The sequence below is a fragment of the Lagenorhynchus albirostris genome, chromosome 14 (assembly GCF_949774975.1).
Source record: "Lagenorhynchus albirostris chromosome 14, mLagAlb1.1, whole genome shotgun sequence".
In the NCBI taxonomy this organism is placed as follows: domain Eukaryota; kingdom Metazoa; phylum Chordata; class Mammalia; order Artiodactyla; family Delphinidae; genus Lagenorhynchus; species Lagenorhynchus albirostris.
Genome location: NC_083108.1, coordinates 56,820,886 through 56,836,675, shown reverse-complemented (window position 1 = coordinate 56,836,675; position 15,790 = coordinate 56,820,886). Strand labels below are relative to the sequence as shown.

Here is a 15,790-nt window from a genome sequence, read left to right as displayed (position 1 = left end):
TTCTCAGTCATGCCTCAAACACCACCAGAATAAGCTGACTTTTACTTTATTTAGCTTTGTCTGGAAAATTCTAAACAATTATACATACACATTTAAAAACACCCAACCTGTGATATACCTCAGCAAATACTTGTATGATTAGTAAATGGACTGCTAGTCATCTCTTATACAGGACAGAATAATCAAATACACACACAAACATACACACAAATAACATTTTTTAAATATTCAAAGAAATATAACTGAAGGAAGCCATGTGACAGAGCATCTGCACTCATCACCTGATGCTTTATGATCAGACAATGAAACAGGCTACAGAAGTTCTCAGCAAGGCAGACATGCCCAAGTGTTTGTGGATGTCATGTGGATGTATGGAGGAAACCTGGAAATCACCAAGGCCCAAGTCCTAATAGGGCTTTAGTGTCTTTAAATCTAGAGGAAAATTCATTAGTGGGTTTACAAATAGCACATTGCAAGCACGGGCTCTATTAACTCCCCCTTTATTTATATTGAACTCACTTTTTGTAACACAAGGGGAACTTTCACTCCAGCATCTTTCCTTCGGTCATTTTCCAGCAGGACTGTAAGAGGAACTCCAAAAATCCCACTGTCTTCATTGTAAAATAGGCGAGAAAGAAAAAAGAATCAGAAAAGCACCGTCTTATTCCCATGTATCAAAGTGTTAAAGCCAGAAAAAGTCTTTTTGTTTTGTTTTGTTTTCAGAATAAGTCTTAATACCTCGTCCTTTTACTTTCTCCGTTTTGTTTCTTTTTAGTTGAATACGAAAGGCATCAAAAAAGGCCGTCAATTCAATCAGAGAGAGATGGCGGATTTTCTTCATGTCGTCAGCAGACAGATCTCCTGCTTCAGTTAGGCCAAATCTGGTTTTCTGAACAATAAATTTCTAAAATACATATTGAGGATATTTATTTTTTATGGCAAAGGAAAATTATTATACCTTCATTCAAATGCCACCTGGACATTCTAAATCTGTACAGCAAGACATGCTATTCATAAAAAAATCTCTGAGGAGCATGCTGCATCACAGAAAGATTATGAATATGATTTTTAGAACATCTGCAGATCACTACTACACTAAATTGAAACAAAACAGTGATCTGAAGTATACCATAACGTCATCATCACAACTGTGATGTAAAGAATGTAGGTAATTTCTCAACTGAAACTGATTGCGCCTGCTTGCTGAGACAATAGTTATTCTACCTTAAAAATCAAATTTAGGTAATTCAGAATATTCTTAAAAAAGAAAAATGCACAGAAAGTGCCAAATAATTCTACTATCATTTTGAAGCCAATTATATTGTTATATTCTCCATTTCCACACTAGGAAACAAAATACACTAAAAGAACAATAAAAAACCCTTCAACAGTCCAGAAATATTGTGAAGACTGTAAGAAGTAAGACCTTTAAAAAACAAGAGATTGTTCTTGTAATAAATAACAGAAATATTACATATAAGTAATAATAATAAAATATAAGTATTATATAAGTTAATATATAATTACATAATAAGTAAAATACAAATTTTATATTTAAGTATATATATAAAATCTATAACAAATACTTTGCTCTCAGAAAACCTGGTATTGAAAGAAAATGGCTAAAGTAGAAATATACAATAGTTATTTAAATTACAAAGTTGTAAGTATACATTCTCCATAGGAGTTCCCTAAACTAGAGCTTCCTTGGGATTTTTAAAGCATCTTCCAATTCATTCATTCATTCATTCATTTATTCATTCATTCAACAACTGTTCTTTGAAATTCCAAGTATTTAAAAGCTAAACAACAAAACATAGGGTGTGGTCTGAGGTATACCTTGTGCTATTAAACACTTGGTTATTTTACCTTCTTTCTGAAACCAAGGCCCCACATGACAATAATACATAACAAGAACAGCAACACAACAAGAACTGCCATCATTACTGAGCGATTATTGACACTACGTGCTATACCCTATGCAGAGCTCTTCATGGGAGGCTGCCCTGCACCCCAGGGGAGCCCAAACTCAGGAGGAGACAGACATGATGAGGAGACTGGGGGTCAGCATCCTCTCTTGGACAATTCTCTCCAAAGATTCAGAGGGACTCCCCCTGCAACCAGAGTCCCAGAGCTGGGTTCCCTCTTTTGTCCCAGAATGCCACTGTGCCCTCTGACATAGAGGCTGCATAGGGTCCAGGAGGGGTTCTGAAGATGGACACGTGTAGGTTTAAATTCTGTTTCTGCCTCCTATTAGCTGTGAAGATTTGGATATGTTACTTAGCTTGTTTGGGCCTCAGTTTCCTCAACTGTAAAATGGGAGCAATCACTAGGATGATGAGAACTAGAATACCTACTGCAGTGTCTGGCCTATAGAAGGCGCCTGGTGGGTCTTACAGTTCTTGCCCTGTCCTCTTCCCCTCCTTCACAGGAATGGTCCAGGCTGCCTGGGGCAAAGCCTCTGCCTGATTCTAGATGACTCATTTCTCTAGCCCTGAAACGGCCTGAGCCCTGCTCATCATGCCTCCAGCCCTGATCAGCACAGAATATTCAGGACCCCACATCTTGAACTCTTCACAAATGCATTGACTGAGTAGCAAATAGATCAGTGTAGCATATTTCCTGTATTGGGCTTTCAGAATATAATTATCCTGGATATATATAATGAGGCTTTCAGGCTAATGAAGTATGTAGCTCTACTTTCCCATCCCATAATAATATTACAAATTCTTGAATTTATTTTTGATGAGTTTTTAGTGTCTGCCCTATAAGCTCTCACTTCTTATTGTTAATGACTGTGACTTTCTGACGTGTGGCTTCTAATGCACAAGTAGGTATACAGTTACAGTTAGAACTGTATATATAGAACTGTATACAGTTAGAACTGTTATAAGTAAAGTAAGGATAGAAAGTGCATGAAAGCACACAAGCCAAGTGGAAAACCTATTTCATCTATAAAGCAGTACTCAAGCATATACCCTAGCAACTCTTCCTCAACCCAGGGCTGCCAGGTACAGCCAGGCAGGCTGTGTACTGCGCAACAAATAATGTCCCTGGTGTGATGCAACACTGATGCCTGGCCTCTCCCCATGCCTTTGTGCACACACAAAGAAATTTTTTTTAAAATCCCAGTTTGTCCCACAGAGAAGTCACAGGAAGCTAGTGGAATAATCATGAAAGGTTTTTACTTACAGGTAAAACATAGTCTTCTTTCTTAAAATCTGACTTCTTCAATTTATTTCTTTTTGGAGCCTCTGTAACCATTTCTGAATAAGATTCTTCAAAGGACAGCTCTTCAGCTTGTAGTGGAATGTCCTTTTCCAGATATTCATCATCTAAAGAACAGAGGATGTGGAATATTTAATATGCCATTTAATCAATCAATACCATTTACTGTAAAGTAAGCACAAAATGTTTACAAGTTAATCCATAAGCACATTAGAATGTTTACATCCAGGAAAAGCATTAGACTCACCCAGAATGATTTCGGTTAAGCAATTAATGTAGTGTCATCAGATTTCCACATGAACAAACTTCTATAATCATTATCCAAGCAAACTTTCTATTTAATCTGATGTTTTTAATTTTAGATGTTTATGTCTCATGAAAAGCATTGAAGATTAATTAGAAAGACAAAAATGAAATATTTCTATATATTCTCATGATATTAAAATTAAGTCCATCCAGACCCAACGTTGCTGCTATTGGGGAAGCAAAAGCTTAAAGCAGAGGGAGAAAGGGTGGAGGCCCCACAGGAAATTCCTGCCTACTTTCATTCCTCTTGGGTTTTTCCCAAACTGGGGAACTGTGCCTCTTAAGATTTGTTCAAATTCAGTTTGCCCTTCACTACTAGATTTGTTCAGGTGAATTAATTCTAATTCTTATGATTTTGTATCGTTACCTGACCTCGTATGATGCACATTACAAAGCTAAATGGGTGACAAGTACTGTCCCATATCCATGTTTCTCTCAAGTCTGAAATTAAGACAATAGATTCCTTACCAAAAACAAGTGAAATCATTCGAGTAAATCTAAATCTGATTTTTGACTAAGAGTTTGGCTTGCCATCTTGTTTCATTGCCTGGCAAAACTGTTCATATGTCATGAAAAGAATTATTTGATTACCAAAAAAAGAGCTCATCTCTTTTACCCTCTTCTATAGACAGTGACTAAATGAAAACCAAACAGAACAAAAGGAACAAAAGATAGAAATGACAGAAGACCTAGTTAATCTCAATTAAAAGTTTAACAGAGAAATTTGTAAATCAACAAATTTAAAATTCTAAACAGTTATACTGAATTAAAACACAATAAATGGATACAGTAAGAACTTAGAAAATAATGAGGGCACAGTTAAGATTTTCACTCATCATACAGAGGTTTGCATGCAAATCAGAGTAAGATTGTTAAATAAAATGCTAATTTCTTAAGGACCTATGGACAGATTCTTTGGACAGTGTTGATTATACAGGCCGATACTCCAAATCACCAGACTACTCCAGGTAGACTTTTATCTTTTAGTGGTATGAGTTGAACTGAATAACAATATGGTAGCAAATAGAATGATGTGGAATAATTTACAGCAAATCCATTCTCTTCGATTTTTCTTTTTTTTTTTGGAAACAGCTTTATTAAAATGTAATCCACATGCCTAGAATTCACTTATTTGAAGTGTATAGTCAACGGTTTTTAGGATATTTGCAGAGTTGTACAACCATCGATCAAGTTTAGAACATTTTCATCACCCCAACTTATTTGAGTTTTGAAGCTAATGCTGCAAGTATGGGGTTCTGCTGTTTCTGAGAAGACAGTGCATTATTTAGGGAAAATTTTGAGGAATCACTAAAGTGTGGCCTAAAGGGGCCTATTTCTAACAAGGAGGATTTGAGATTCCATACTGAGTCCATGCAGAGTATCCAATGCTCAAGTGGAAGAGGCCCATTTAAAAGCTAACCCTGTTACTCTGTATATCACAAGCTGCTCTGCTGCTGCATTTACTTGAGCATAATTAGAGGTTCTTGGAAGTGGTCTGCTTCCTGGTCTGCTTGATACCGTTAAGCAGATCCAGATTACCTGTGAGAGAGGCCCCAAATCAAAGACACTGCCTAAGTGAGTAGTTTCTAAATGATGCCGTGGGAGTAAAGGTGGAAAAGATTCTGCTTCCAATGTGGTTCAATTAGTTTCGTCTGGTATACCAGATGGGCTGTTTGGAGGTGATGGGAGGAGAGGCCCGGGTGACAGAATCAAAAAGGGGAGAAAACACACTTACATTTTGCTTTCAGAAATTCACTTCTCACTGAATTGAGTGCCAGCACAAAAGCAAAAAGACGCAGCTTGAGTTCAGTAGGAGTTTGTGTCACTCACCACTCACTGCCTTCTGCACCGACTGTCCAGGGTCTGCTGAGCCATTGGAATGAGCTGGCGCATCTGGAATAGTCTCCAGGATAGACTGTGAAACAAGGGAAGACGAACACAAAACAGCTTATCATGAATACAGTCTACCCTACGTTTCAACCTGATTTATGTTCTGCTGTATATTTGAATTCTTTTCACAAAAAGCAATTCTTGACTCCATGAAGGGCTTGCATCTCATTTCCTTTGTTTTCTCACTCAGTTCAGACCTGTACAGCTCACACAGTTTTCTCAAAAGAGAACTAAGTCAAGGTCAAAATAACCACATCTTCTTAAATGTTTGTTGTCATACAGTTCCTAACGTAAAAATTACAATGCTTGATGTCACATAGTTTGATGATTATTATATTTGTTATTCTTGATGCAGCTGGTCACACATTTTGGTCGTAAACTCTAAGTCATGACATAGCTAGATGGTTAGTAACAGGGATGCTGGAGCCAGATTGCTTGGATTCTAATCCTGGTTCTTCCACTTCGTGTGACTTCAAGCAAGTTACAGGACTCTCTATTGCTTAATCTCCTGATCTGTAAAATGAAGATGATAATAGAACATATTTCAACAAGTTATTATGAATTTTAAATGACTATAGATCACATGGAACAATATCTGGCACATAGTGAGTACTGCACGAGGGCTAGCTACTATTAATATACTCATACATTAACTTCTTTGCTAGGAAATACAGAGTGATAATAACTACCAACAATTTAAGTACGTTTTCTAGTTCAGTGTCCTCTCTTAATTAATTTCCTACTTTCTTCACTGCAATCCTGCCAAAGCACTGTACTCCTCTGCAATGTTATCAGAAGTTGAGTAATTAACTTTGTAGAGCTCTGTAGAGCTTTGTAGAACTCTAACTCAGGTTGGATGGGTACTAGTAAACACTTACACACAAATTCTACCATTTCTACCAATATAAATTTTAACGTGGAAGTTATCAGCTGTATGTGTGAGGGTGAAAATCTGCTATTCCATCAAGAACCTTTTTTATGCTCTTCACACATAAGTCTGTTCTTCTTCCCCCAGAGCCTGATGTCGCTCATATTTATTTAGCAATATGAACTGAACACCTGCTTCATGAAAGATCCTTTATTATGTACTACAAATTGCACAAGGGAATCTCGAATGCTGAGCTTGGCGTTCTCTCTTTCCTATTTTATTCCAAAGGAGATAACATATCTTATTGTGTAAACAGAATGTGAATATATTGCCAACTATTAAAACACAGATGCTCAATTATGTAATTGGTGGCTCTAAAAACTAACACTACAGATTAAAGATTACCTATACACTGAAATCCTTAAAAAGATGTGGAACACTTTTCAGTGGTTTCCTTACGTTTTTCTAGAAAGAAATGTTCTATTAAACTTTGTAATAACTCATCTATAGAAGAGAACACTCCTGAAAATTGAGAAACACTCATGTAAGGCTTGGAGCTGATGGCTTGGGATCTTCAAATGGACTAAATGTCAATTTCGTAATCCGTAAAGTGGAGAAGTGCCATCTGCTGTCTGGTTTAACTGGCCTCCAGCCAGTCTATAGTATTGAATGAGGTCCCACTTTCTGTAATATAAATTATTCTGGGACTTTCCTGGGGGAAGCAGAAATTTAAATCGTGACCCTTGCTCTTTAGCTATTTATAATGAGGAGAAGAGAGTAACATTTATGGAACATTATTAAAAGACAATCCACTCTTAAGAGCTAATTTCTACACTACTTGTGTTTACTGGAGAGTAAAGGAGAGGAAGGAGGTGCCACCCGAAAGGTTTCACTGAAGGGGCGGCTGACCTTGCACTGAAACTCAAGGAATGATGAAAAGGACTTACAAAGGCAGGGAGGAGGGCAAAGCATTCAGGACAGACGTGGAATCATAAATTTCAGGTATGGAAATCTGAAGCATTTTGGCTTCATGAGAGGATCAAGGAGAGCCTGATTTGTCAGGAGTTGAGACAAGGTATTAGAAAAATATGAGAAATATGTTAGTCAAGAAGGTTTTGAAAGCCAGGTAGAGGTTCTCAGACTTAGACTCGTAACGGTTAAAACACAACAGAACAAACAAAAGAACATTCATGTGTTAAAGCAGGGGGATGACTTGGTGAAAATGGAAAGGAAGATCTCTCTGCCAATAAAGGGACCATGAGTTTTGAAGCAGGTTGAATGAAAAGGCTCAGTGCTTGGTATTCATAATTTTAAAACATCCACTTACTCATTAAACATATTAATATTAGAATCGTTAAAATATTTTCACTAGTGATTTTAATGTATTTCAAACATAAATGCCACTCCCATTTAAAACAAACTTCCCTAGCTTGTCCATAATGGATCCTACCATTTCCCTACATGCCCAACCACTAGAGTTCCCCACTGGGGCCTCAGCTGCTTTAGGAGAGGCAAAGCTTCCTAGCTACCAACGCTTGCTCCGCTGCCCAAATCCTACTGCACTGGGATCGGAGAGTAAGGGTTGAAGGATTATTATTTTAAATTCCAACATTTAGAAGGTTAGCACTATCTGCTTGAGTTCTCTTAAAACTAGACTTCGACTATCTGATATTTCCTTCACATTAAAGAAACACCATACCAAATATTTTCCGTGTTCATTACTTACAGGAGAAACTCACCGACTCAAAAGATGTTTCTGACCTTCCTGACTGGCTGCTTGGTTTTTTCTCATGGTTTCAATCTATGTGTTATAACTCTATACACTAATCTGCCTGTGCTTCAGTCATTACAGACAATAAGGCTCCCCATATTCCTCTTCTGCATCTGAGATCAGAACTGATAAATATCCACCTCTTGAATCCACTGTGCCAAATTCCCCAGAGATGAACGTAAATAAGCCACATTCACTGACAAATACGTAACCAATTTTGAAATAAAATAAAAATTACAAAATCTATCCAAATGTGAACGTAAAGGCATTCTGATGCCATCTATGACATCTGAAATTATAAATTAAATATTAAAGACAATGAGAGTAATAAATTCCAAAAATCCATGTGAATAGCCGAAGTATTATTCAGATTACTTTTTAACCTTAAACACAAATAATAAAGTTTAAAAATAAATGGACACCAAGGGGGGAAAGCGGCAGGAGGCTGGGGGTGGTGGTGTGATGAACTGGGCGATTGGGATTGACATGTATGCACTGATGTGTATAAAACTGATGACTAATAAGAACCTGCTGTATAAAAAAATAAATAAAATAAAATTCAGGAAAAAAAAAAGTTGCTGATGTAATGGATAAGTTCCGAGCAAATTCTTCTAAAAAGGGATATTCTGAAATTTTTGTGTCTGACATTAAAATGAGTATATATTTCAAAAAAAAGAAGAAAAATGTTTATAATCCAAGAGACTAGGAAAAATTATCCAAGTAGACCCAAGAATGAATGAAAAAAATTAATAAGGATTAAATAAATTAATATGATAGAAAAAGTAGGCTTAATTAATTAAAGGTAGTGACTTTAAAAAAAAATACTGCCAACACAGGCAAGTATTTACATTCTGACAGACATAAATTTTAGGAAGAAAAAAGGAGTAATAGCTACCTTCACAGAAAATTTTAAAATTATGCACCTAAACAAATGTGTGTATGTACATATATATATTTGTATACATATGTGTTTACACACACACACACACCAACATATATTGAAATTTTAAATGAACTGGATGTTTTGCTAGAACAAATACACATTACCAAATTCATACAAGTTGGGATTGAAAGGAATATAATCCCTAAACCATATCCATTGAAAAATTAATCAAAGCATTAGGTCTACAGCGATGCCAGACCTTGGCATAAAACTGTATATAATAGTTTTCACAGATTATATGTGTTTACACCAAAGTTTAATAAATAGCTCCAAAACACTGAAAAAGATTCAAAGTTCTCAACATGTTTGTACCAAGATTAGCATAACTCTGGTAATAACAAAAAGAAATGATATATCATAGGCTAACCCCACTTACTAGAATAGTGGTTAAAAATGCTAAAATGGTAGCAAATCATATTCAGTAGCATAAGAAAAGAATAATATAACACAAGTAGGGTTTAACTAAGCAATGAAATTATAGTTCAACATTAGAAAAACCTATCAATGTAATTTCCTAAAGTAATTGCCTTTTAAAGAAGAAAAACAATACATTCATTTTAATAGATGATACAATCATTTGATATAACTCAATCTCTACTCCTGATAAAAGTAACTACAAGGCTCAGAAACCCAGAACAAATATTCTTCTTAATAGTGAAACTTAGAAGAATTCATGAGAAAATCAAAAATGTATCAAAAGATCTCCATAATTATTATTCAATGTTATAAGTGCTTGAGGTTGGTTCAATAAGATAAGAAAAGTAAATAAGATGAATAACTACAATCGTCCCTTGGTATTTATGGGGGATTGGTTCCAGGACCCCCAAGGACACCAAAATCCTCAAATGCTCAAGTCCCTTATACAAAACGTTGTGGCGTTTGCATATAACCTATGCATATCCTTCCATATACTTTAAATCATTTCTAGATTACTTATAACACCTAATACAATGTAAATGCTATGTAAATAGGTGCTGGTGCACAGCAATTTCAAGTTTTGCTCTTTGGAATTTTCTGGGATTTTTTTTTTTCTGAATATTTTCAACCTGTAGTTGGTTGAATCCTAGAATGCAGAACCTAAAAATAAAGAGGGCTAACTGTATTTTAAAGATTGGGCAAATAAAACTTTCAGTATTTCAGACGATGTCTGCACAAATTATAAAATCAAATGAAAAATTCTAAGAAATAAAGAAGAATTTTCAGAAAGGAAACTATAAGAGAGACTTTTGTGAGTAACAAAAATACTTTCCTTGTATATCCACAAAAACAGACAAGAAGATACCATGAAAAACCCCTACCATTTAAAATACCAATGAAAGCCATTAAGTTCCTAGTAACTAACAAATGAAAAAATGTGTAGGAAAAAATATGAGAGGAAATCATGAAATTTTACTGAAGGATAGAAGATACAAATGAATGGAAAGACACAATTTTTTCTCAGTGGGAAGATTCAATATTTTAAGATGTGAATTCTCTCCAACAATCTTTAAATTCAATGAAATTCTTAGTGGAGTACTAACAAGATTTTTATTTAATGGGTAGTGATAGCCTCAATGTAAGTTCATCTGAAAGAAAAAAACTTCTGAGAAGAGGAAAGAAAATTTTGATTCTAAACAATGATGGCAAACTTGTAACAAATTTAAATAAACAAAACATAGAGTCATAGTAATTAGGATAGATCCTGTGTACGTAGAGAATTCACTTATCATAAAGGTGCAAATCAAACAAGTAAAAAAGATGAAAGAATGAAAAAACAAGATGTTGGTCAAGCCAAGTCTATCCCCTTGGAAAAAATAAAGTTAGGTTACCTACTTTATCCCATTCCACAACATAAATGCCAATAGTGAAAGTTGTCAAGAGCCTCTGGAGTCTTGGAGATAACAGTAAATAGTCAGTGAGATTTTCCCTGACAGGCCAGCGAGATTTACCTTTATAGGCATCATGGCCAGGACCCCTGAAGCCCTTGCCTCCACTGCACTGAATCACTGGAAATCCCACCATGTAGAAGAAACTGGGGAACCAAACCGGGGTGCCCATGGCTCCTTATAATCAAGAAGCAGGGAAGTCAAAAATGTGTTTATGTCATGGTAAGAAGTTCTAGAATGATTTTCAGTACAGATGCAGAAAGAGTGAAGTTGGCATCTGTGGGCTACTTTAGCAACTAACCAATTTGTTTAACATTTCAAAGTAAAGGTATTATGAGTAACAAACAATCCAAAGTAAGTCACACTAGAGACAGGTTCCAATGAAATATTTTTGAGTGTCATTACTGCTGAAACTTTTACTTATGTCATTATTGACATTCAATCAGTTTTCAGAAAAACAAAATGAAAACAAAAACGAAATCTGAGTGACTAACTTACCCCAGGAAGCTCTATCTATAACTGCCATGCAAGATCATTTTCTTTCTCTTACACTGTCAAACTTTCAAGGATCCTATATGTAGACAACACGTGTTCAATAAAGATTTGGTGAATGAATAAATCAATGAATCAGCAAAGAATGAAGAAATAGAAAAACGTCACAAGCATTGTGGTCACAGAGCTGCCATGGAAAAGCCTAGAAAACAGGCCTACCCAACCTCCTCTTCTTTAGCAACTCAATGGTGCAAACACCATGCTTCAAGTTCTGCTTGGTGTGTGCACAGAACTACACACAGTACTTTCTTGTTGGCTTATAGAACAGGTGAAGTCAGCTAGCGGACGGACGAGAGGTCAGAGACAGAAGCTTTCTAACTACCTAACACTAACACTAACTAGAAAGTGGGGAGAACTGCTGCAGGCATGGAGCAAGACTTGCATTGTAGACCGATGACTTGCAGCCACGGCGAGGATGAGATGGAGGGTATAAGCTAAAGTCCGGGAGATCACTTAGGCGGCTGCTTCAGTAACACAGAAAGATGATGAGTTTCTGTACTAAGGAAGTAGTTGTAGGAAAAGAGGGGAGTAGACATATTCTAGAACTGTGTACAAGATAAAATCAACAGGTGTCAGAGAAGACAAGTAGAGGTGAGGCTAAGACTTGGGGCTGAGTCTTGGGCACATGGGTATCTCCAGCTGAGACTGAAAATGAAATATCCTGGGCAAGGCCTTACTTAGAAGAGGAATCCTCGGTCACGGGGTGGGGTGGGGGTGGACAGCACACCATGTAAGGTCTACTGTAGGAAACTCCTCATTTCTAGGAGTTACCAGTTTGCAAATGACTTACTTTGTTTTCATCGCTAAGTGGGGTGAACTGGAGATTATCTCTGAAGTAGAGATATTCTCACTTATCTGCATTCCAATGCATGGTCTTAAATGGGAAAGTAACAGCTGAATTTAAAGCCAGTAGGTCAGAAACTGTGGGTAACCCTTAGCCTATCGGTGCTATAACCTGTAGTGAGTGCTACTGATAAAAATCACTCACATTACTTTATGCTTCTTAAATGATCACTATGAAACAAAACAAAACAACCTCATAACCAAAAATCTAAAAACACAACAGAAAAACTCATTCACATGGGGCTAACAGCATTATCTCCCTGAACAATGGGGGTGCCCTGGGAGTGCGTTGTGCATATCAACTACCCGGTATATCAAACTCGACAACAGACGAGAAACTACTGCCCAGGAGGACGCTGAATGTGCCCCCTCCATCTGCCCATCTTGTCATGCTCTTTTGCCTTCCATCAACTTGCCAGTGGAGAACCACTACCCTATCTAACAGGGTCTCTCACTTCTGGTCCATTATGCCACACCCTGCCAGGGCTCCTGCACAGAAACACCAACTGGGGGTTCCCAGTGGAGGTGGGGAGGGGGAGGAATGACGGGAGTTTGAGACAAAGAAAAGTAGAAGTTCTACTACTCAAGGCCACGTGAGTGAATCTGTCGTAAGTGGAGGGTTTGTTTGGATGAGTCCTGAGATCCAACGCTGGATACACAGGCAACAGTGGGGAGCCTTCAATATCAGGAGGAGGAAATTTTAATTTATCCTGCAGGTAAAAGGACTTCTGAGTTAAGATGGCAGAGTTAGGACAGATCATCTGTATGAACTCAGACAAGGGGACAAAAGTTAACAAATCGCTCCATGCTTGATGCTCCTAAAGAACACTGCATCAGTATTAATTTATGGAGTCCTCTTTCAAACTGATCTATTCATTCCTCAGTTTTGAGTCTCTTTCTTCCTAATTGTTATAAGGTTGATGGGTCTATTGGCAGCTGTGGTTTCCTCACAGTGTTAGTTCAAGTTTTTCTCATCTGTTTGAAAAAAATTCTTCTTCTTGCCTTGAATTTGCAATTTTGTCCTGACATGCAATCATCTGAGCATGTGATGACTTACCATGGAGCCACTCCTGGGAACTGCAAAACTCCCTTCTTCATCTTGGGACCCATCTGACAGGGTAGTAATGTTGAAAGACGCATCATCTGGCTAAATGGAGAAATGAAAGCACCATTCTTATTCAGGCAAATACTTTCTAACATGTTTGTGTATTCCACTATGCGTACGTATTTAGATATGTGTGGCAATACACAGAGTTATGACTGCCAGGGCATGGGCAATTGCACCAGCCCTTCAGGGCTCATCACTGCGAACCAGCTAAATGCCTGGCCCTCTGACAGACCCTGGCCCTGTGGCAGACACTGCTCTTGTCTGCCACAAATTCCATTTTCCTTAAGAATATCTTGGTTTTGTTCCAGGGAGTGAGGTGTGAAACCAGAGAACTTGATTTCCAGGCTTCTTTGCAGCTAAAAGTGATCATGTGACAAGTGTGGTCAATGAGGTGTAAGTGTAATATTAAGAAGAGTGCCTCCAGAAAAGTTAAGGCTTTCCTGACCAAAAAGAGTAGGGTCAGCTGCTACATGCTCATGACAGCACTCTAGGTGACAGCCTGGAGTTGCCAGGCATCTTGCTCCAATGAGGATGATGGATGGCAGAGATGGCTGGGTCTGTGCTAAGGGGCATCACATGGCTGCCCTGTCACACTTGGACCACCCCCTCTTAAGCATCTCCACGTGGAGCAAAGCAACTCCGACTTTCCTATTACATGCAGCCAAACACAAACTTGTCTAATCTTATTTATTTTAAACAGACCCTAGGACTATCTTTCACAGTGATTAGAATTCAATAGCAATAGTACCAAATTGTTTTTTCATTTATAAAGCTTGAAGTAGATTTTTGCTTTAGTGTACAAGGGCATTACTGAAATTTAAGAAATGAATATTCTTTTCTTTACTGAAGGAAACTTATGGCAAAATCGAATATATTCGATACTTATAAAAACATACGATATTTTGTTTTTTAAAAAACTGTCACTCATCTTTCTTGACCACATTTTCTAAATTTTCTATAGATGGTATGTGTTACTTTATAAAATAAACATAGGACTCTTGGGCTTCCCTGGTGGCGCAATGGTTGAGAGTCCGCCTGCCGATGCAGGGGACACGGGTTCATGCCCCAGTCCAGGAAGATCCCACATGCCGCAGAGCGGCTGGGCCCGTGAACCATGGCCGCTGAGCCTGCGCGTCTGGAGCCTGTGCTCCGCAACGGGAGAGGCCACAACAGTGAGAGGCCCGCGTACCGCAAAAAAAAACATAGACTCTTTTTTCTTTAAAGGAACAAATAGAACAAAAGATCTAGCTCAAGAAATTTAAGTCAAGATGGCAAGCTGACAATCACCTAACTCCCCTCACCCCAAATCACTAAAAATGGCAGAAAACATATATATATATATATATATATATATATATATATTTTAAAGAAACAGATTGTTAACAGCAATGGAAACCAGCAAAGAATTCCATAGCTGATAGAAATTTCTAGAAGAAAAGCTAATAGAATTGATTTGGTAAAATAAAAACCTCTACTTGAAAACAGCATAAAAGAAAATTTTTTAGAGAGGGAAGAGAAAAATAACAGAATGTACAAAGAGTAGGAAATCCAGTAATCAATCAAAATTAATAAAGACTTGCATTATGATTGCAGACTTTAGGGGCCCAGGGATGGTAGTTCCACCTGAAAATGTGCTGGCATCTTCTGTCTTGTTGAACACTTTCAGCCCTGATGGAGGCTTTGGTGGGTCGTCCCACCGTCTTGCTGTGACAGGATTCTGATAGACAGGGGTACAGTGGAGGGACTGCGGAGCTGGACTTGAAAAAACATTCAGGATCCATAGTCTTGGTGAGAAGCTCTCCCTGCACTGTAAGCTTGGGGACACTTGCTGTCACCCGACAGGAGATGTGCACTTCCCTAATCAGATGGTGCTTGCACATGGGCAGGACTCCACTGCTTGTATCACTTACTGCTATGCATTCCAAAAGCTAGCATGTTCTCCACACAAGATGTTTACGTTTGGAAAATAACTGGGAAAAACTAAATTTTTGTTTCTTAGTTGATACTGAAAATAATGAAAAACAATTTACATGGTAATCTGTTATTTTTCCATATGAGCTCACCCACAAGGACCAAGCTTTAGTTGACAACATCCTCCACTTAGGATATAAGTTTAAAAAATTAGTTTCTGTTGTTGTTGTTTCTGCCTGTAGATGCTTTCTTTAAAGGATAGAATTTAGTTATTTTTGATTTATTGAATTATTCCTAGCTGAGTTTAAGGGTTATGGGTGATGGGGCGGAGGGTGGCTTGTTTGCCAACAATCTGAATTATGTTGCATCTTTACGGAAGAGAAATGAGAATATACATCCTTTATACTAAATGAATGTATTGGCGGCATTATTCATAATAGCGCAAAACTGGAAACAGTCCACATGTCCATCATCAGGTGAATAGCTACACCAATAATAGTATATT

At 37.5% G+C, this 15,790-nt stretch overlaps 1 protein-coding gene across 2 annotated transcripts in view; it reads right to left on the bottom strand.

Annotated features, from left to right (window-relative positions):
• The window catches only part of ARHGAP28 (Rho GTPase activating protein 28), a 148,622-nt gene that overhangs the window by 31,340 nt on the left and 101,492 nt on the right, over positions 1-15,790 (bottom strand). For both annotated transcript variants that reach the window (XM_060120913.1, XM_060120914.1), the window contains 5 exons: positions 13,324-13,413; positions 5,365-5,449; positions 3,193-3,335; positions 739-904; positions 520-611 (listed from right to left, as the gene is read on the bottom strand). In XM_060120913.1, coding sequence (XP_059976896.1) covers positions 520-611; positions 739-904; positions 3,193-3,335; positions 5,365-5,449; positions 13,324-13,413 — 576 coding nt within the window. The remainder of the gene's footprint in view (positions 1-519; positions 612-738; positions 905-3,192; positions 3,336-5,364; positions 5,450-13,323; positions 13,414-15,790) is intronic.